Source organism: Fusarium musae, chromosome 4 (genome assembly GCF_019915245.1).
Source record: "Fusarium musae strain F31 chromosome 4, whole genome shotgun sequence".
In the NCBI taxonomy this organism is placed as follows: domain Eukaryota; kingdom Fungi; phylum Ascomycota; class Sordariomycetes; order Hypocreales; family Nectriaceae; genus Fusarium; species Fusarium musae.
This window is the reverse complement of record NC_058390.1, coordinates 4449377-4470966: the sequence shown is the minus strand read 5'-3', so window position 1 is coordinate 4470966 and position 21590 is coordinate 4449377. Positions and strand designations below refer to the sequence as shown.

Sequence of the window (21590 nt, the reverse complement as noted above, 5' to 3'; positions counted from 1 at the left end):
GATACTATCTAGAATTTATTAAAAAGGAAAATTCTTTACTATATTAGCTATATAGATATTCTCTTTAAGTAGTTATTAAACCCTAGGCCTCTTATTACTAATTAAAACTACTTACTTTATATAAGTTAAATATATACTATTTAACTTATATAACTAATAATTATAAATAAGGTTAAACTAATTATATTTAACTTTTATAATAAAATAAACTATTACCTTGCTACAGTTTTGTAGAGCGCTGTGGAGTTACTGCAAAGTCCTTTGCGTTATAGCCGCTTGGCCATATCCCATTCTTACCAGGCGCCAGAATTCCCTTAGGATCTAATGCATTCTTGATTGTAGTATTGAGATACATCTGTGCATTACCGTTGAAGTTGTAAGTCTGTGCAATTTGGTCCATCAATGCTAAATGAGTGCGATACTCTCCCCAACCCTTCTTCGCCGCGTCATCGATTAGCTGACTGATGAGGGCGTGCGCTCGATGGCATGACTCTGGATCGAGACGGTCAAAGACAAGACACACTATGTGATGCATCTCTCTCATTCCGACGACAAATGTTCCGATGAAATCGAAACCTGCTTCTTCGCAGCGCTTGCGAGTTAAGGCATACTGAGCGACCGCGTCGTCGCCCGTGACCTTGGCGATGGGGGAGAAGAACAGGTGAGCTCCATTGGGCAGCCAGTTGCTGTTGAACTGAGGTTAATATGTCAAACGTGATATCGAGCGACATGTAGAACTTACACCCATTCAAGCTCAGTCATGGTGGGAATCCCCTGCAAGGTAAGATCTCGAGTTTTCAAGACAACATTGTCTGGCATCTCCTCCGGGAAGTAGAACTTGGCCCCGGGGATGGCTGAGAAAGCACCCTTGACTACTTCCCACATTACCTTACGGATGGGTTCGGGGCCATAAAGCGCTCCGTAGAAATTCCAGCGGCCCAAGTTGAGCTTCTTTGCGATGTCATCAAGTTCCTTGTCATTGAGCGGCTTTTTCGAAGTCGTGTACTTGTCTCGAGATCCCTTTAGTTATGGTCAGCTGCGCTCAAAAAATTAATGTGGCCTCATACCATAACAGCTGCATCCAGAAGCACATGTCTAACAGTGGGAACATTTTGCAGCACCATTGAAGTCCGAAGTGGTCGAATGATCTCAATGGCCTGATGAAGGTCCTCATCTTTGGGAATGGTGATCAAGTATGACTGATACCCACCAGGGTTCACCATGAGCCAGATACCCATCTTGACAACAATACCAAGAGACGATTGCGTAAAGATGCCGTCGTTATAGGGACCGAAGCCGTAATTGAACAGTTGCCAGGCCGAGTTGGGCTCTTGCTCGTGTGGAGGGGCATTTGGATCCGCATTTGGGTTTGGTAAAGCACCCATTCCCGTGCGGACTAGTGTACCATCGGGAAGGACAACTTTGGATAGTCAGTCATAAGCACCCCTTCCAATAAGGTAGCTGTAACGGAGCTCTTACCTTCCATGCCGCAGTGCATCATAAAGTGATCACCTAAGGGTCGTCAATACTTAGTCGGTACAACGATGAAGATAACTCACCATACGGAGTATAGCCAACTCCCCTCTCCGTAGTGTTCCCAAGCACTGATCCGCCGCCAAGATCAGGAACATCAATCCACAGCTTGTCACGAAGGTTCTTGTCCACCAAGTACTGGTGAAGATCTGCGTATGTAACTCCAGGTTCAACAAGAGCATATGCGCCATCAACATCGACCTTCAAGATCTTGTTCATATGTTTGCCAAGATCAAGACCAATCGAGCCTGGTACACGGGGAGCAGCACCACCATACCCAACATTTCTGCCAATGGAGAATGGCCAGAGGGGAATTTCAAACTTGTTGCACAGCTTGACGATGGCTTGAACCTCGGCGACGTCGCGGGGAGTGACAACAGCTGAGGAAACAAAATGCTGCTTCGAGGTTATGTCAAACATGTCGTGCATCTTGCTGGGGTCGCGGTAGTCCTGCTTGTCTAACTGTCCGGGGTTGGATATGATGACAACGTTTTCAGCGGTTGTAACTTCAGTGATTTCTGATATGAATTGGTGGAAAGCAGATGGTGCGATGCCAGGAGGCAGAACAAGAGGATTAACAGTAGTCATTCTGATGGTGATAGTATATTTTATACAGAATCAGCAAACTTAGAGTAAGTCAACCCAAGTGCTACTCGGGCAGGTCTTAAATAGAAAATCCCCGTAGTAAGTCGCCGCACATTTTGGTCTTTGTGGCCCTTGGTGCTTGGCTGGGCAGTGGTGGGTATTTTCCCGTTCGGCCGACGTCAAGTTACACAACATCGAGGTGGAGGTGGGGAATTGTCCGAGATGTGCATATGCCCCCGTCCTAATACTGGACTTTCAACTTTTCTTTGGCTTGAGCCGGCAAAGATCTGCTCGGCATGCATCTTATCTTTAAAAAGAGAAATGCATGCAACGTGTTAAATGTTCTTTGGCCGATTCGGTTAAATTTGCCCTTCATCGCTTGTCTCCATTCGGGATCATACCAGATCATTATAGAGCATTGACACCGATGGTGATAAGAGCTACAGTAAAAGGATTGAAGGACTATTTCCATTTAATGAAATTGACTGATAATCACTGTCTATAATGTCTCCTACTCCACTTCTATAACAACCTCGAAGCCACAAAGGAACAGAGAATAAGACCTATGATGGGAATTGTATAACCAATTTCCCAGATGTCTTTGAGAATTGATTGACCAGATCGTCGAGCTGATCAAAGTTAACTGACTCCACAATAGGTTTTACCACTCCTCTTCGCACGAACTCGAGAGCTTCAAGTGTTTCAGTTCGTGTTCCCACCAATGTTCCCAAAAGGTTGATACCACGGTCGATAAGAGTCAGCGGATGCAGACTCATCGCTTGGTCCGGTGGAGGAATACCAACGCAGACCAGAGTACCAAACACTGCGACAAGATCAAGGGCGTTCTGATACGCTCGACCCGACCCTGCAGTGACAATAACGGCCTTGGCTCCAGCTTCATTAGGGGTAAGCTTCTTCAGTTCGGCCGGCGTATCAGGCGATGCTCCATCAAAGTATGCGTCGGCTCCCATCTTGATGCACGACTCTTTTGCAGGCCCAATATCAACAGCCGCAACACGGAATCCCATGGCTTTTGCATACTGGATCCCCAAACCCCCAACGCCACCGCCAGCTCCGACTATAGCAACCCATTCTCCCGGTGTCGCTCCACAAGCCTTGAGTGCTTTGTAGGCAGTAACGCCGCCGCACAATGTTGGTGCAACCAGCTCATCTGGCAACTCCTTTGACTCAGGAATTGTCAGCACATAACGACTTGGTATAATGCAGTGCTCTGCAAACGTTCCGTCCCACTTCCGTCCTGAGTTCTGCTGCTCCAGACAACGGACCTCACCTCCGGGCTCACGACAGCAATTGCATCGGCCACAGACGTCTCTCACCCAAGCAATACCAACTCGATTGCCAATCTTAACAGAGTCGGGATCCACTCCAGAGCCAACTTGTACAACGCGGCCCACGCCCTCGTGGCCAAGCACCTCACAGCATGGACCGAGGTAACCACCTGCAAGAGCCAAATCAGTGCCGCAGACACCAGTAGCAGAGAGCTTAACGAGCACTTCCCATGGCTGGAGTTTCGGGATTGGAACTGAGTTGATCTTGAACTGGAAGCCTTCATTTGAGCGCTTCCTTATTGTTAGTCGTTGACGAGCTAAACACTTGATATCACGATTTCACTTACTGCCACAGCAGCTACCCGATGGTAGGGCTTCTCAGCTATCGCGTCTCCCATAATTCCGTGCTGTTACAGAGAACAAATTTAGAGCTTTGTGACTTGGCGTAATTCGTAAAGGGAAACTGTCACTGGCTTGAGTTGAATATCAGTGACAGCGAAGGCTCATGATTTCAGGGAGAATGTGCGACTAACGACAGGTAAGATATTATTCCTCCAAGTCCCGGATGCCGCGAACAAATGCCGAAATGCCTCTCATTAGAAACCGAATGGCTGTGCTTTTGCGGGGTTTCGACATCTGGATCGAGACTAGATCGTGGGGTTGAAGCGGGATGCCGATCTCCGTTGCGGGGGTGGCAGATTTCCCGCCTCCACGTGTTCATCAAGACGAACTTTTAGTTGCATGGCGCATCGACTCCTCCAGTTTGTTCAGGCTTATCTCTGCCATCGATTGTGGACTTTATGCCCCGTGACTTCTCAATCATTGAATTTGCTGGGTAGCATCGCTTGTTTCTTCCAATTTGCACAGCCGCCCAAGTTCCCCAGCCCGGCCTGATGCACTCGGTTAACACCATGTCTGATACTCAGTCGCAACATTGCTGTCCTGTCTGCTCTGCCGAGTTCACAAAGTCAGGTATGCTATTCGAGACCCAGGTGTTTGCCGGGATGTAGTACTCACTAAAAACGTTACATCAAGACCATCTCACTCGGCATTACCTATCGCGTAAGCTTGCTGCAACCTCCTCGCTGTAGGGTATCACCACTGAAGCAACGAGGCTCAGACACAGATCAAAGGCCTTACAAATGCCAATACTGTAGCCGTGGATTCAATCGCCGGTTAGTATATACTCAATTGTTCCTGTTTGGGTTTCGATAGCTGAAGGAAAGCTATCAGAGACGCACTCCTTCGTCATTGGAGAACATGTGACAGCCGACTCAAATCAGGTCTACTGCCTCCAGCACTGGAGCAGAAGAAGCGAGGGAGGCCAAAAAATGCTTGTGAAAGGTGCGTGAAACTGAAAAGGAGATGCAACAGATCGCAACCTTGCAATGCTTGCGCCGAGCAGAATCAGGATTGCAATTATGTCCAAACACCAAGGAAGGATGACTTGACATCTCTACTGAAGGTGAAAGAAGACGAGAAAGGGCACGACCTTCTATCAGGCCAGGACATTCATGTTCAGGGCGGGTCACTATGCCTATCACAACATGACTGGATTTCGGACTCGATGCCGGTCACCTCATCTGATCCTATCCTACTTGTGCAAGCTCAACCGGGTTCCGAATTGGATGGAAATTCAAGTATGATGTCACAATTTGTCTCCTATCTACCTCGAGATGAATGGTCTGTCTCCCATGATAGCCCATCGCTGTTGCTAGTGACACCAAAGCCGACCTTTCCCCGTATACGTCTCCGCTTTCTTGCCCGACTTACTTCGTCCCATGGTCTGGCCAATTCATTTAACTGCGATGATATCTTTGCCAGGAGAAAGACTCACTCGGGTCTTCTACAATATGGTAGTCAGCCCTACCTCGAATCGGTAGCCATTCCAGGAAACCTAGTCGCATCGCCTTGGGCCATTCTAGGCCAACGGACGCAGCCCCAGCAAGGGCCGACAGGACAACACTCCTTGGCAAACACATGTGAACAGATTGTCACAGGTATCTTTCATGCAATGTCTCAAGCATCTGAATTGAACTGGCCCAACTCCCGAAAATCATCTTGCTCAAGATTCTTTTCTCCAAGAAATATTGACTTATTCTTGACTTTATTCTTTCAAATCTGGCATCCAAACTGGCCAGTCTTCCACCGACCGACATTTGACCCCACTGCAAAGCCTCCCAAGTTAATAGCGGCCCTTTCACTGATCGGTGCTTCTTTGAGCCCCGACAGAAAACACCATGATCAAGCAATTATATGGCTAGAAACAGTCGAGAAGTGGATCTTCCAGGACCCGGATTTCAGCGAAGACAGTATAGCTCAAACGGACGATGGCGGCCAGGATTCTCAAGTTCGCCAGCGCCTCGACATATTGCAGGCTGCTTACGGTATCCTTCTACTCATGAACTGGGAGGGTGACACAAAAATGAGACTCAGAGCACGGAGAACACGGTTTACAGACATAGTCTTCGTTTCCCGCACTCTGTATCCTTTCGCGATACCTGGGACGAGTGAGGAAGCGTGCTTTGCTCCACGCAGCCTCCATGACCACTGGATATCATTCGGATTACGAGAGGAGTTAATCCGTACCCTCTTATATACCTTCCTTCTTGACTCTGCATTTGTAATCTTCTACGATATGAGTCCCCGAATGGTAATTAATGAGCTACAATTTGGCCTCGCAGCTGCAGATGAGCACTTTAATGCTCCAGATGCCGAGACATGGTTCATGTGCACTCAAGCTGCGGCACAGAGGTCACTGGCGTGCAGCCAAATCACGCTGTCTCAGTCCATTACCGTGATTATGAGTGAGGACTTTGGAACTAGTCGATGGGATGTCTTTGAGACAATGAGCCCATTGAATTTGTTTGCTATTGCTAGTGGTAAGTTGCATGACAATAAACTAACAACGGCCTTACTAAAACATTCCAGCCTTCCACAATCTTATATACCATCACCAGAATGGACCAGACCCAAGGTCAAGATCCTTGGCTATCACACGAGGGCTAAGAAATTGGTTTCGGGTCTGGTCCAGTCATAATTTATTATCAACCCCTGGCAACTATGTCTCCGTTGAAACAAGCAAACTTGAAAGAAAGCTCGGGTTCTTTCTTCACGCAGATGAGTATTGGTGTCTCGCCAATCTGTTCTGTAGCCAATTCGAACGCGGTGTCAATCCACACCAGTCTTTTGGCAATACTCATTCCCAGCGATCAGGAGGGCTATCAGATATGGGCAACATACATAGCCTGATCCTTCGCTTCCAGGATTCAGATCTTGGAGAGATAATTCTATCATGAACGAATCACTTATTCTTCTTTTCTAGCCTCTTTCGCTCGTCGGTGTTATGAAGCCAGTCCAGCCAGGGCATCCCTCCAAAGTGGACGTCAAAACGCTCATGATGACGGTCATGACGATAAGCTGCACCTCCAAAGAAATCAAAGCCACTATGAACAGTCGCAGTCTCAATAAGCTGCCAAGCGACAAAAGCCCACATGGTCAGGATGTGAGTTCTAAGCAGTATGGGTGGAAGGACAATAGGGATCGTGTTGGCTACAATATGCTCGATAGGATGGGCATACTGCGAGGCGAAGGCGACTGGTGCTGTGAATTTGTGGTGGATTTTGTGGATGCGACGATAGAGGTATGGTACGTGAAACAGTCGATGGGAATAGTAAAAGAGGATCTCTCGAGTAACTAAGCAGATGGCAAAGTCGCTCACGAAACTCTTTGCAGAGGGCAGTGATGCTGTGACCTGGAATGTTGATGGCATATTCCGCTGTGTCGCCAGAAACGCTAGGGATAGTTGCAGTCCAATGACCATGAGCTGGTTCCTCAAAGATATCAAGACAGAGTCTAATATCTCAGAGGCTTTGGGCTGTTTTGGCGGAGGTTGTATCTTGTGTCTCGCTGCAAAACACGGAGCAACGTGATCAAGGAGAACGAAAACGGCTGACGGGATCCACCAGAAGACGATTTGGACAAGACAGCTGCCCACGAACTCGATCGTAAAAGGATCATAGGTAGCGACTATGTTGGTCCAGAGTTGAGACATTTTGTACCTGGCTTTGATAGTTGATGATTGATGATTGAGCTGAAAAATCATGAGATCGAGACGTAAATATACTTTGCTCAACGACTAACTCAATCGAGGAGGAGCAACTAAGAGGCGCTTTGATACCCCGCAATCTTTGAAGTCTAGTACTCATAAGGAAGTCGTCTCAAGAGCCTCTATCTTCACTTTACCTTTTTAAGTCTAACCTCTGCAGTTTCACACGGAGCCTCGGTTGGCTTGAGTGGCGTCATGGTCCAGGAGGCGATCCACATGATTTATTCTGACCCTGCCCGAGGCTCTGTTTCACATCCGGCGGAGGACTATTGGCAATAACATGAACGGCCATTGGTAGAACCTGTGTAGTTTTGAACTGGCAGGCAGCTATACGAGAATCATGGGATGCTGATCGGGGCCCGCGGGTCTTATATCTTGATAGATAACCACTCCGACGGAGTCACAAGTGCATGAATTTCGGCCACCTCAGCGCCGTTGTGTTCCCGAATGCCTTCAAATCTACTGTACTGTTTCTGGAGGATGCCTGTGATGTTCCGGCAACTATTAACACCAGCCAGATTTATGATACCCACTCGGCTTTCGACCGCCCTCTTCGTCCAGTAGGAACACTCCAACCAATACTCGACTTCTCAAACTTGAATGCCGGTGCCAGCACTTTGAAGTCCTCGTCCAATCCGTATTCCTTGCCACTCATGTCCCAGAAGTACTCAGGATGCTTGAATATCTCTGGGCGAATCTTCTGCAGCGACTGATGTGTCTTTCCAACAAGCGCACTCATATCATCGTAATAGCGAGGGCTGAACTGCGGGTCACGAATTCTAAGAGCCTTTTGCTGGTCCTCGGAGTATGAGCCGAGACGATAATACCAGATGTTGTACTGCGTGAGGCTAATGTCGATGTCGAAGGTGACGTCTTCTTGGGTGCGGGCTAGTAATGCTTGGATGGCAGCCGCGGCTCCGACTAATCCAGTCTGATAGTCCGAGTTGGCTAGCGCAATGTCAGAAGTGAGGTCTTGAGAGGTAATATGACAGTGAACTTACGGAAAAGTGGGACAACAGCCTCGTCGAGACCAAGAAACTTGCCCTGCAAGTATGACAGTCCTACCAAGCAATCGCTAATCTGCTGCCATCCCGAGCGGTACGACAGCGGTCCCTTAAAACCATAACAGTTCTCCCTCATATAGATCAGACTTGGGCTCAACTCACGCAAAGACTTGGAGTCGAAGCCCAGCTTCGCCAATGCACCAGGACGGTATCCATCAACAAGAACATCAGCATCTTTGATAAGATCGGAAAGTGTTTGCCGGCCCTCAATTGTCTTGAGATCGATGTCAACGTCTCTCTTGCCCGTCTGAAGATCCGGCATTGTTGCCGAATACTCTGGTAGCTTGCTGCATGAGACACGGATGACATCGGCGCCAAGAACACTGAGGATCTTGGATACTGCTGGAGCTGCGATGACACGAGATAGATCCAAGACTCTGATGCCGGCAAGTGGACTATAACGATCAGTATCTTTGGCTTCGGGCCAAGTCTTCTTGGGTGCTGGCACACGAGTCGATGTCCACAAGGGTTCTTCCGACATGATCTTACCATGCTCGCTTGCGAAGAATTCATCAGGCGTATAGCAAATCACACCAGCTTGCTTGAACTTCTCGTTTGCTACCTTTTCGATATCCTGGGAATCCCATTCTGCAACCTTTTTGGTATAGATCCCGAAGGCTTCTTCAGTGCTAACGTCACTGTCCTCAACACCCAACATCTCCATCGTGGGCAAAGCATTCATAGATCCATGCAGATGATACCATCTTCCATCCTTGGTGCGATAAACATTTGTCGCGTATCGCCTGATTGGCTTGCTCATCTGATAGAGGTCCATCTTGGCAAGCTCTGCAAGCATTTTGCTGCTCTGCATAAAGTGCTTGTCACCAATGGTGGGTAGTAGCACTGATTCAAGGAAAAGGGTTGCAAGATCCGTGTTGATTTCAACATTCTGGTAATTGATGCCATAGCGCTTGGCTGCGACCACGTTTGCAGCTGTAGCTACGAGGGCATTGAGGGCCGCGCTCGACTCCGTGATCTTGAGAGGTGTTAGGATGAAAGGTTGATCATCTTCCCCCACAAACTTGACTTTCTCGGCGGCTTTAACGAAAGATTCTGGAAAGTGTAATCTAGGATCTTGAAGGAGAACTTTATTTAGAATTCGAGTAGCTTCGGCGGAAATGGAGTAATTGGACATGGTGTTGACGAATGAGGCGACTGTTGGGGAGGGATGTTGTAGTTGCAAGGATTGGAATAAATTCAAGGTTGCTGTAGGTCAAGGGAACAGACGTTCTCAATGCTACGTCTGACGTTACAACCGTGGTTTTAAGTAATCCTCTCGGCTAAATAAAACCGAATATTGCTTCTACTGTCTTTCAAGTCAATGATGTCTCTGCAATGCTTAGTGGGTCTCTCCGGAGTTCTTGAGCTTGGTTCGACTCCCGGAGTTTTGCACTACCGGAGTTCTGGTAGCGGACTTCGGGACACGGCCAACTGTTACACAGGGACAATGACATCACTAAACATAGAACGAGTGACTGGCATACTCATTTACGGAGTACTGAATGCCGGTTATCTCGGGTTTTGAAGCGCAACATCCGAGATTGCGGGGTGATATAAAGATAGCTTATACTCATGGCCTCTCAACCCTCCTCCTGGATCAGGGCTTGGTGGCTATGCAGCACAGCACACTACACCATACTTCCTCGTGCCAGTAGTTCAGAGAAACAAAATCATCATGGCTTCTAACGGCAAATGGCGCGTTGGAGAATTCGGCAGCAGGCCTGTACGAGTGGCTAATTGTTCCGGTTACCATGGTAAGACAAGTCACCCACAACGGAAACATTGCTGACCGATAATCTCCTAGGAGATCCCGCCATTGAGATGTACAAGCAGGCTACGATGGGTGATGTCGACTTTATAACTGGTGACTACCTCGCTGGTAAGCCTGGGGTCTTGTAACTTCGTTGGGCTGTGTGGCTTACAAGAATCAGAGGTGAACATGGCGAATAATGCGGAAGCATATGCGAAAGGACAACATCCAGGTTACGAGGCTACTGCATTGAAGGGTCTTGAGCTTTCGATCGATGCCATCGCAGACAAGCGTATCAAAGTCGCCATCAACGGTGGAGCACTTAATCCTGAAGGTCTCGCTGTGAAAGTAGCAGCTTTGGTAAGACTTTTTCAGAGCTTGTGCATTTGATGGCTTGGGCTAAACTGTTGCCAGGTTGCCGAAAAAGGTTATAATCTCGAGGTAGCCTATGTTTCCGGTGATAACGTGCTTCCGAAGCTCGGTAAACGCATGCCACAAAACAGAGAAAGCGCGTTGGCTCATCTTGATTCTCTGAATGACCATGTCACCCTCACTCCTGAGACTTACATATTCGCCAAATGTGGCGAAGAACCTCGGGAAATAGTGTCTGCCAATGCTTATCTCGGTGCTCACGCCATATATGAAGCATTTCAACAGGGTGCCGACATCATCATATGCGGCCGAGCTTCTGATGCCAGCCCCGTCATCGCCTGCGCATGGTACTGGTGGTCGTGGAGCAACACCAGCTACGATGAACTGGCTGGTGCCTTGGTCGCGGGACACTTGATTGAATGCTCAGCCTATGTCACCGGCGGTAACTTTGCAGGCTTTGACGCTTTTGATCTTGAGAACTTTGTCGACCCTGGTTTTCCGATTGCCGAGATTGCGCAAGATGGCTCTTGTGTCATCACAAAGCATGAGGGTACAGGCGGTATGGTCACTGTCGATACATGCAAGTCCCAGTTGGTGTATGAGTTGCAGGGTGATGTCTACATCAACAGTGATGTGAAAGCCTACCTGGACAATATTGAGATGGATCAAGTTGGCCAAGACAGGTATGCAAGGTCCTAAGTCTTATCAGCGTCGCTAACTTGATCAAAGAGTTCGCGTTCACGGAGTTCGCGGTGCGCCACCACCAGATACCACGAAGCTCGCGCTCTTTTACAAAGGGGGCTATGAAATGCAGGCTTTGTTCAACGCAACAGGTCACAATTTTGAACAAAAGTTTGCGCTTCTTGAAAAACAAGTCCGTTTTCATCTCGGAGAAGAGAAGCTCAGTCATCTAGACTTTCTCGAATTTCAGAGGATTGGCGTGCCAGCTGTAAATCCTGCCAACCAAAACAGCGGTACTGTCTATCTCCGCATCTTTGCTCAGTCAACGAAAGTAGAAGCTCTCCAGGCAATTATGATGGCCATTGGAAACATCTCATTGAAGCATTATTCAGGTCGGTCAATCCGGCGAGTGGTAATAATGACAGGGTCACTAACTTGTTCGTAGGTTTTCACAGCTCTTTAGATTTTCGCTCCGCTATGCCTCGTCCATACCTGGCATATTATCCAGCTCTGTGGCAGCAAGCCAAACTTGAAGAAAAGTTCCATTTTGTGGACGGAACTGGCACAACGAAATCTTTCAAGACTACACCTCCTCCTCGGTTTGAGATAATGGATGAAAGGGCGTCTTATGACACCAAATCACCAAAGGCTCTTGGCGGTGGAGCTATTGAAGTGCGATTGGGCAGTGTCGCCCTAGGCCGTTCTGGAGACAAGGGGGCCAATTTGAACTTTGGCTTATTCGTTGACACGCAAGCCAAGTGGGACTGGCTGCGCTCATACATGTCTCGAACCAAGGTACAAGAGCTTTTGGGAGAAGACTGGCGCCCAGAGTTTTCTATTGAGCGTGTTGAGTTTCCCAAGATCTTTGCTGTGCACTTTGTTGTATATGGTATCCTCGGCCGTGGAGTCAGTAGCTCAAAGCGATTGGACGGGTTCGGGAAGGGTTTTATTGATTACTTTAGGGATAAGGTTGTTGAAGCACCTGCCGCTATCTTGCAACGCAGCCATATCTAGACCTTGGAGCAATCTATAAATCAATCTACACAATGTCTGAATTCCAATTAACCATGGTATTGCGCTGTGCCCGTTCAGGCTTTTCTTACCCACGGACTCTTCCCAGTCGCTTGAGTAGATATTCTCTCATTTTCTCCACCCGCCCTCGGTGTCTTACACGTTAGATCCTCCGTAATGCGGATTTACATGTTCCGTACAGGTATCACAATGTCTCGCCTGGTGGACCCGTCCGGAGTTTTGGGTACGCTATGACACGAAAGTCTCGGAGTTTGGCGCACTAACTAACAGGAGCCGAGGCACAAAACAAGGCCTATCAGAATTAAAGTCTATAGTGGTCATGGGTCGTGAAATGCGTGTTCCAACCCATCCCCTCATGGCCCGGAATTCTCATATGTTGACTTTCTAAACTCCGAAAAATGAATAACCGCGGCGACCGTCGACGTCGCCTTGCAAAGGTAGCTATTATTCACTATGTCACAGTAGGTTTCATGTATTGGCTAATTCCGTGGTGTCAGGCATGCGATCATTGTCGCAAGGGCAAGGTCCGATGCGATGGAATCCGGCCAGTTTGTGGACGTTGTCAGGGTTGCGGAAACAACTGCCATTATGCAGACGTTGACAAACCCGATCCACGTCAACGACGATCTAAGGTATCGTCTCAGAATTCGACAGATGATTCAATTGAGGCAGAGAGTTTTGAAGCAGCCGACGCTTCTTCATCCTTGTTGTCAGACTCTGCAGTAGTCCAAACAGTCACTCATCCTCAGTTACATCTTGATGCCCATAATGAGTTTCACAGCTTCACGGAGTCAAGCCCCTGTCACACATTGACAGCAACGGATGCAAGCCCTCGGGACACGATAGTTGGTAGCAATGGAGATATGCGCTACTTTGGTAGGTTTGCATAAGTACTTTACCATTCATGAGCTTATTCAATATGTCGACAGGTCCGCCTTCGGGCATATCCCTGGTGTCAACGACCACTCCACGCAAGTCAGGGCAGCATACACCAGAATCGTGGTCCAAATGGACACACCCATCTGTCGAGCCCTTGTTCACAAAGCGCGTCATGGAGCCTCTTCCATCTTGGACTGAGGCATTCTCCCTTGTCAGTGAATTCTTTGCTCATGAACATCAAGTCTTCCCATGCTTCAATGCACCGGCATTCATGTGTCTACTAGGCCAACAGTACTCAGGTGCATGTACTGAGAGTCCAGCGTGGTGGGTCTCACTTAACTCTGTTCTTGCAATTGCACAACGTCGTCGGGCAGAGGCAGCTCAATCGGCAGAAGCAGAGGATCTAGCCTGGGCTTATGCATCGAATGCACTCGCCGGGACTTGGGATGTTCTCATGCGTAGTACGCAGTTGTCTTCTGTTCAAGCTCTGCTAGCCATTGCCTGGTTCTTTATCGGAACACCAAACCCGCAGCCCAGCTTCATGCTCGTTGGCTGCGCTGTGCGTCTTGCACACTCAATAGGCATACATGTCGAGAGCCAGGCTCCGTCCGTGAGCCCAGCAGAAGCAAATATGAGAAAGAAGGTCTTTTGGATCGCGATTTGTCTAGACCGAGAACTATGTCTCCGAACTGGAAGACCCCCTTGTCATGATCTCAACGCTGCCTACATTGTCCCACCAATGGGCTCCCTGGATGAAACGGAAATAATCAAGACGGTTGAGGGGCATGAACTGAACCTCTTCAAAGGTCAGATACAATTAGCCGTGATCCAGAGCGCGATCTATCAAGATCTCCATTCAGGCAAAGCCCCATCGACTTGCATTGCAGATTCAGTGGCGGACCTACTGCAGAAGTTGGAGAATTGGCGTATTGAATTTGCGCCGACTCTTACTCATGATTCTGCTGGGCGGTGCGAGCATCATGGGTTGATGCGGCTGTACTTTTCCTATTACAATGCCGTCATAGTTGTGAGCCGCGCACACAGCCTAACTTACTGGATCTCGCCAAATCACCCAGCAGCGTCAGCGCTCCCTTCAAAGATGAGAGACTCCATAGAGAATTGTCTCAACGCGTCCCGATGCATCATTGAGTTAAGCAAGCTCATACCAGTCACACGGAAGAGCTTTCACTGGTAAGTTCTATCAGATCAGAAGATTCATGACTAATCGGCTAAAGGGATATCATTTCAATACCAATGAGCGCTGTTGTTATTCTCTGTATCATGGCAATTCGGAATCCTATGAATGAGTTCGCAACAAATGACATGCGCTCTGTTGGTGACGTCATGCACATTTTTAAAACACTAGACGAGGCGTATGGCAGTACCTACTTGACTCAGGTCCAAAAGGTCTGCCAAGAACTATACAGAAAGGCCCATTACGCCGTGCAATCTTCAAGTGCACAATCAGTTGGGTCTATTAATGTAGAGACTCCTGCTCTTCAAGACAACCAGAAAGAAAGTCACCAAACGCACCATACTGACAACATGTTTGAGTTCAATCTGGATGCCTTTGAGCAGTCGATGCCTTATCCACTTCCGATGGTTTGGGACTTGGATACATCACTGTGGACTTCAATTATATAGAACTATTTTTACTATGCCGATGTGGCAATTGCGGCTAGCTGAATTTTACCAGGAAAGCCGGACAGTCTGAAAAAAGAAATTCACCAAGATCCAAGTGTCATTGGGTAGAATTCTCAAGAGTCGCTAAATTAATTAGCAAAACAGATCATTTTATGCTCACAGATAAGCCTGCAGATAAAGACTTGCCTCTTGAGATTCTCAGGCATTGTGTTCCATTGTTTGCGATATATAAGGTTTGCATTTCAATAATTTGTGTACCGGGTAGGTCTACTACCAAACCAACTGAATTCGTCAATCTAAGAGGTCCACTCACCCCAAGCGACACACGACGATTGGCAGTAATCTGATGAAAGAAGCTACGCCAATCTAAATTCATCCAGTAGCGAATCATGTCAATTATTCAAGCCCCATACAGCTGACTGAATCTGCGCGTTTCTTTTTTGTGTTTCAAACATTTGAGAGCGGAAAAGCGGCAATGCCGGGTTGTTGATCAAAAGGTTGAAGTTGCCAATCATGAAGCAGATCGAGACTGTGTATGTAGTATCTGGAAACTGTATGTGGGCAATTTATTAATCTTGAAATGGTGTTGTTCACACAAGAAGCTATTTCAATCGCCAGCGACAAAACCCGATGTCGACATGACGAAGAGCTGTCATGACCGTTCTTCGCTGTATTCCCGGTTAACCCGGCCGGAAGTTGCGTGCCGCAATTAGTCTCGGCACAAAATTCCGGGTTTAGCTTTGAGCTAGACCTTGGCGGAGGAGCAGAAGCTACATGCTGTCACATAGCCACGAGCTCTATTTCCAAGGTACTGCGTAGCCACTTAAATCAGGAATTCTGCGCAAAGGTACGTAAGCCTAGGCAATATCACATCCACTAGCCAGGGAATAAGACCAAAGCTGGGTAAGAAACGGGAAGTGTAGCTTGGAGGAGTGTGCAACCTTGACTGAATGACGTTTGAACAATTGGGCTTGATAAATAGTTCTGACGCGGCCATGACCAGCAGCAAATGACTCTGCCGTTTATTTGCATGCTAGAGAATCATCATCTGTGAAAATGGTTTCGCAACACGTCTACGACTTATGCCAAGTAAAAGAAACAGTAAGCTCTGTCTTGGCAAATGATCCAAGCCAAACACCTGGAAATGCCATCAAGAAGCTATACGGCCATCACGAGCACGGACTACATCACAAGATTTCAGCCAAAGAAGACATAGAGAAGAGCGAAGATGCCATCGAAGCAGCCCTCCACTGCGGTCGTTGGGGCCCGACGACCCCAAGTCCGTTGTTTCTCCAAGCATTCGCCGACTCGCTCCAATGCCTCAACGAAGACCCGATGGCAGGTGTCGTGTCGCCGCCGTTGATGGGCTCTCATGGAACGATGCCACTCACAGTCATTGCACCCCTTGCAGATGTCATGCGACACTGCTCGAATCTCATCGTGCGGGCGGAGAAGGAGGTTTTTTTCATCACATGTTCCTGGGCACCATCAGTAGCCCAAGCTCTAATCAAGGATTCTCTAATCGAACTCTCGAAACGAGCCGGAAAGACAAGGAGACGAGTGGTTGCTAAGATCATGTATGACAAGCCAGGACCATGCAATGCTATAAATCCACATCAGTTTGTCAAACCAAAGTCGTACACCTCAAAGGCGATCGACTTACCTTCACCCGAAGAAATACCAAATGTCGACCTGGAGGTGGTCAGCCTGCATCGAATATTCTTGGGCACCCTGCACGCCAAGTTCTGCGTTGTGGATCGCAAGATCGCTGCCATTATGAGTAACAACACCGAAGACAACGATAACCTGGAGATGATGGTCCATGTCGAAGGGCCAGTAGTTGATAGCATATACGACACGGCCCTGATAACCTGGCAAAATGCCCTTCACCCAAAACTTCCATCTCTCCAGACACCTGCAACAGACGGTGGTTTGCATACCTCTACTGACAGTTCCACAACGAGGGAGAACGAAGCCTCGCATCTAAAAGACTTTACCACTATACAAGCTGATAATGAGCAACCCCTATCGGAGCATTTCCCAGATCGCCCTCACTACGATGACGACATAGAGGGAGAGGTCAGGCGTATGCAGTCATGTTATGCCCTGAAAGAGGGTGAATCGCGTCTTCAAGCAGCGAATCGCCAGCTCAACCTTGCAGTTGAGAATCCAATCAAGCCTACGGGACCTGAGATCGACGCAGGAGATGAAATGACCCCATACATCTCGACGATTGGCGATGGGAAGCCTGTTCCGATGGCCCTTGTATCTCGACCGCCATACGGAGCTATCGACTCGAAGAGTGTTCATGTGCCCCAGAACGAAGCTTGGCTATCGTTGATCAGGAATGCCAAACACAACATCTTCATTCAGACGCCAGATCTCAATGCTGCTCCATTGATTCCAGCCCTCAAGGAAGCGCTGAGGAGAGGAGTAGAAGTCACATACTATGTGTGTTTTGGCTACAACGATCCGGGAGAAATGATCCCCGGGCAAGGCGGAACAAATGACCAAATCGCCCAAAACCTCGTCTCATCCCTCACCAAAGATAGTCCTGAGCGCAAGTTGTTGCACATATACAACTACGTCGGAAAGGACCAAGATCATCCTATCCATCACTCCTTCAAAGCTAGGTCCTGTCATATCAAGCTTCTGATCGTTGATGGCAGTGTAGGAATCCAAGGAAGTGGGAATCAAGACACTCAGTCCTGGTTTCACAGTCAGGAGATCAATCTCATGGTCGACAGCGTGGAGATATGTCATAAATGGAGAGAATGTATTGATAGGAACCAAAACACGAAGAGGTTTGGCAAGGTCGCTGAAGATGGCATTTGGAGGGATGCTGAGGGGAAGCCTGGCAAAGGGTACATGGGAAATCCAGGGACTGTCATGGGCTTGGTTAAAGGTGTTTCTGGCATGATAATGAAGATGAAAGGTGCAGGGGGATTTTAGTAGATGTTTACGAGAATTGTAATATTTATGCAATATGGGATCATATGCCTGATGTCACTTTAGAAGGGTTCGCAAGATGCTGACTGACGATAGGTTTGTCTGTTATGCTAAAGAAGAATACAAAACAGGGAAGGAGTCTTAATATCCAGTAACATAGGTATGCCACTCTATGGCCTTGAAACATATATAATGTCTCAGTGCATTTTTGGTAGACCTTTGAAGAACCCGCATTTATTTATCCGCAACGGCCAGTGACTCATGTCCACTCTTGCCCCTGCTTACAGCAACCAATCGCTGAATCTTACGCTTCGTATCAATTGGCGATGATCGCTGACCCCGCAGCTTATAAGAGACGTCATGTCTTCTATGTATCTGTTTCCCTCTACTTAAATATTACTCTAGCAACTACATCGAAAATGTCAATCGCAGTAGACATTCAATCACTCCCTTCCGAAGTTCTTAGGAACATTCTTTTCTTCGTGCGCAACGAGAAAAATGGCCGAGACTCGATCAAAGAGTGTCGCTTGGTTTCACACTGCTTCCACAATGCTGCATCGCCATTGCTCCTTACCGCAGTTTCCGTTAGTCTTACCTCGAAATCTTTCACTCGTTTAGAAGATATTTGCCATCACCCCATCTTCAGCAAGTCAGTGCAAAGCGTCAGCATAGTCACGTCATATTACGAAACGGAATTAGCCTGCAACAGACCACTGTTCATGCTCGAGGCTAAGGCTAGACTGCTTCGACACGTAGAAACCATGGAACGGTCGAGATACTACCGGAATAAATATCCCCACACACGAGAACAATTCCGGTGGCTGTCAAATATGGCTTGGAGAACAGAACCTGAATTTGAACAACTTTTCAGTGACCAAGTTGACGAAGAATCACGTACACCCACTCAAAGGCTATTTCTCAAGCTCTACGATCTATACAAAGAACTGCACAATGACCAGCAACAACTTCGAGAAGGCCAGAACCACATCACTCGGTTATGCGTCGCCTTAAGTTCCTTATCCAACCTGGTATACTTGGAGGTTAATGATGTCAGAAATAATGGAGGCCTGGAGCACTTGGATGCTGCTGACTTTGCCCATACTGGATATGATGATACAATACTGCAACACTTCAGCCCTATCTTGCGCAAGTCGAGGTGGTGTGGCTCTTTCAAGACAATTCATACTGCAACCCCACCCGTCGAGATGATCGGGACATTGTGCTCTGAACTTGCTGACAAAGGTCTGAGACCTAGGATAATTCGTCTCCGCTTAGTCCCTCCGCCTAGTATGCAAGCCTGGAAACCATCTCTATTGCAGCAGAGTGGATTAAAGAGTCTGGTCTCTCAAACCACGAAACTAAAATTATATGTGGACTTCGAGGCACGGAGCTTTGAGCTTAAGGAAAACCCTAGGCACGAGATGCTTGCACTTTGCTCTATCACTCAGTCCTTTTTGAGCGCACCTCATCTTGAGGATACGCATGTTGAGTTTATTGGCTACCCTCGGCTTAATAGGAGGCCAACTATCTCTTTGGAAGATGTCCTGCCTGCCAACGTTTTATGGCCACGACTTCGGTCTCTGAGTCTATACAATCAACCTTTTACAGTAAAGCAGATGAGGTCCTTGGCCACCCGACACTCGGAGGTCCTGCGAAACATGGACTTGCAAGCTTGCTGGTTGCTGGAAGGCAGCTGGGATGATATTGAGGAAGTTGTTGAGGGCCAACGGGACCTGGAGAAAAGTAGTATAAAATATCCATCAGGTGGAAACTATAGCTAGACTACTAAATACTCCCTGCTATACCACTCACTGGCGCTGGGATTAGTTTGATTCGGCTACTTATCGATAGCTGGCATGATCTCTTTTGTTTATATTCTGGACCTCATTTGTAGTATCTACCTCTTTTGATGGGATACTTAATACGCAAGGGTAACGTTGTTTTTAATATAAAATACAACGCAAGAGCGACATCCATCTACTTTAGTATCTATGAACAGAAGGGGTCCATGAGCTTATCATCAAGAGCTGATTTAAATCTTAGCTTGATTTGTCTCTTTGGCCAGTTGTGCACGGAACTGCTTGGTCAATTGCCTAACCGCCAAGTCCAACAGCACATCCTCGCTTCCTCCAGGAATCCTGGCTCCAGGAACTTCTCGATAAATCTCTGTGTCGTCGAATCAGCTCTCTATCTCGCTGTAAAAGTATCTGCTGAATGACTTACTCTCGGCAATCTCACCCTTGCCCGTACGCGTATAACCGTTGCCGCCGAACAATAGAACAGCGCATCTTGCACACTCGTCAAGAACAATGCCAGCGTTGGCTTTGCACAGAGCGGTAAGGCCACCGAGTTCTTGGTCTGCTGTTTCCTTAGGCATCTTGGAGAGCTGGTATGCGAATGATTCTACCCAGGACCATTGCGATTCCAGGATTGCACCACATTTAGCCAGTCGGTGACGTACCACGGGTTGTTCTATGAGAGTCTTGGCAAAGTCAGCTGTGAACTACATCTAGTACATCTTCTGAACCTACCTTGTTGAATGCCTTGCGCTGAAGACAATATGCGAAGGCACTGCTCAGGGCAACTCGAGCCTGGCGGGTGACACCAACAGAGATGAACATGCGCTCGTGGTTAAAGTTATGCATGATGTACTTCATGCCCTCGTTCTCACGCCCGATTAGGTTTTCCCGTGGGACTCTCACATCATCAAGTTCGATAAAGGAAGTTCCAGCCACGATCTGCCCTGCAACTTTGAGTCGTCTCCTTGTCACGCCAGGGTGGTCCTTGAGTGGGACTAAGATTAAAGAAATGCCTTTTCCTCCAGAGTTTTCCTCACCAGTTCGGACTGCCATGCTAGCATAGTCTGCCATCATTCCATTGGTAATCCACTTTTTGGTCCCGTTAATGATATATTCGTTGCCACTCAGCGTAGCCGTGGTGGTGATGTTGGCGACATCAGAGCCAGCACTAGAGGTGAGATCAGTAATGCTCTCATTGAGTGATATCTTTAACCCACTCTGGTTCCGTAATAGCAATGCAGATTCTCTTTCGCCCCACTAGGAGGTCAGGAAGAAATCTCTCCTGTAGCTGAGGCTCTGCATAATGCAACAGAGGAGGAATACCAAAGGCAACGCCAGTGGTGATGGAGCCTGGTGGTCCAGCAAGGCCGGAGCGGCTCATCTAGTGTTCAATACAGTCAATGCAACGATTGATAATGCGCCGGTGTAACATCATACCTCATCTGCATATATCATCGTATGCAAAGTGTCCCATTCCTCAACAGGGACCTGGCCGGGCATGTGAGTTATGCCTAGCTTTCGAAGCCATTCTACTGGTAAAGGCGCTGGCAAAGACGGCAGGATAAAGTTACCCTTTGCAAAGACCTCGAATAAATCAGATGGTACCTCCTCTGCTGTTTCCCAGTCCAGGGCATTCTTGTTAAGGTTCTCGTCAACGAATGCGCGACAAGCAGCCTGGAATCTGCGATGTGACGCGTTGAAGTACGGCGAAGGGGCGCCTCTGAGCCAGGGCGGGTCGGCGAAGGGGACTTGGTGAACGGCAGGGGGCATTTTGGAGTTGGGTTTGAAGACAGCAAGAGGTTTACAACAGTTAGGATAAGCTATATTCAATGGATCGTAACTTACATCCATATATAAACAATATTCCAAGACTTCCAACCTCAGCGGCGGGGGTTTCCCGTTGAG

General features: G+C 47.9%; 9 protein-coding genes across 9 annotated transcripts; 4 read left to right on the top strand and 5 right to left on the bottom strand.

Annotated features, from left to right (window-relative positions):
• Positions 1 to 220: 220 nt before the first annotated feature.
• On the bottom strand, positions 221 to 2121 carry J7337_006345 (uncharacterized protein; the record flags this gene model as incomplete). Its single annotated transcript, XM_044824009.1, has 4 exons — positions 221 to 686; positions 743 to 1020; positions 1068 to 1420; positions 1560 to 2121. The coding sequence occupies 4 exons, from the start codon at positions 2119 to 2121 to the stop codon at positions 221 to 223; spliced, it is 1659 nt and encodes a 552-aa protein (XP_044682500.1).
• A 560-nt stretch (positions 2122 to 2681) lies between these two features.
• On the bottom strand, positions 2682 to 3805 carry J7337_006344 (uncharacterized protein; the record flags this gene model as incomplete). Its single annotated transcript, XM_044824008.1, has 2 exons — positions 2682 to 3698; positions 3755 to 3805. 2 exons carry the CDS (start codon positions 3803 to 3805, stop codon positions 2682 to 2684), a joined length of 1068 nt encoding a protein of 355 aa, XP_044682499.1.
• Positions 3806 to 6045: 2240 nt separating this feature from the next.
• Positions 6046 to 6447, top strand: J7337_006343 (uncharacterized protein; the record flags this gene model as incomplete). The annotated part of the gene is made up of 2 exons (XM_044824007.1): positions 6046 to 6289; positions 6368 to 6447. 2 exons carry the CDS (start codon positions 6046 to 6048, stop codon positions 6445 to 6447), a joined length of 324 nt encoding a protein of 107 aa, XP_044682498.1.
• Positions 6448 to 8035: 1588 nt separating this feature from the next.
• On the bottom strand, positions 8036 to 9714 carry J7337_006342 (uncharacterized protein; the record flags this gene model as incomplete). Its single annotated transcript, XM_044824006.1, has 2 exons — positions 8036 to 8463; positions 8517 to 9714. 2 exons carry the CDS (start codon positions 9712 to 9714, stop codon positions 8036 to 8038), a joined length of 1626 nt encoding a protein of 541 aa, XP_044682497.1.
• An 804-nt stretch (positions 9715 to 10518) lies between these two features.
• J7337_006341 (uncharacterized protein) lies at positions 10519 to 12396 on the top strand (the record flags this gene model as incomplete). Its single annotated transcript, XM_044824005.1, has 4 exons — positions 10519 to 10689; positions 10744 to 11384; positions 11431 to 11774; positions 11846 to 12396. The coding sequence occupies 4 exons, from the start codon at positions 10519 to 10521 to the stop codon at positions 12394 to 12396; spliced, it is 1707 nt and encodes a 568-aa protein (XP_044682496.1).
• Positions 12397 to 15993: 3597 nt separating this feature from the next.
• On the top strand, positions 15994 to 17702 carry J7337_006340 (uncharacterized protein; the record flags this gene model as incomplete). The annotated part of the gene is made up of 2 exons (XM_044824004.1): positions 15994 to 17607; positions 17658 to 17702. 2 exons carry the CDS (start codon positions 15994 to 15996, stop codon positions 17700 to 17702), a joined length of 1659 nt encoding a protein of 552 aa, XP_044682495.1.
• A 1014-nt stretch (positions 17703 to 18716) lies between these two features.
• On the top strand, positions 18717 to 19588 carry J7337_006339 (uncharacterized protein; the record flags this gene model as incomplete). The annotated part of the gene is made up of 2 exons (XM_044824003.1): positions 18717 to 19462; positions 19495 to 19588. 2 exons carry the CDS (start codon positions 18717 to 18719, stop codon positions 19586 to 19588), a joined length of 840 nt encoding a protein of 279 aa, XP_044682494.1.
• Positions 19589 to 19918: 330 nt separating this feature from the next.
• Positions 19919 to 20263, bottom strand: J7337_006338 (uncharacterized protein; the record flags this gene model as incomplete). Its single annotated transcript, XM_044824002.1, has 2 exons — positions 19919 to 20052; positions 20110 to 20263. The coding sequence occupies 2 exons, from the start codon at positions 20261 to 20263 to the stop codon at positions 19919 to 19921; spliced, it is 288 nt and encodes a 95-aa protein (XP_044682493.1).
• Positions 20264 to 20289: 26 nt separating this feature from the next.
• J7337_006337 (uncharacterized protein) lies at positions 20290 to 21455 on the bottom strand (the record flags this gene model as incomplete). Its single annotated transcript, XM_044824001.1, has 4 exons — positions 20290 to 20358; positions 20418 to 20853; positions 20903 to 21066; positions 21123 to 21455. The coding sequence occupies 4 exons, from the start codon at positions 21453 to 21455 to the stop codon at positions 20290 to 20292; spliced, it is 1002 nt and encodes a 333-aa protein (XP_044682492.1).
• Positions 21456 to 21590: the final 135 nt, after the last annotated feature.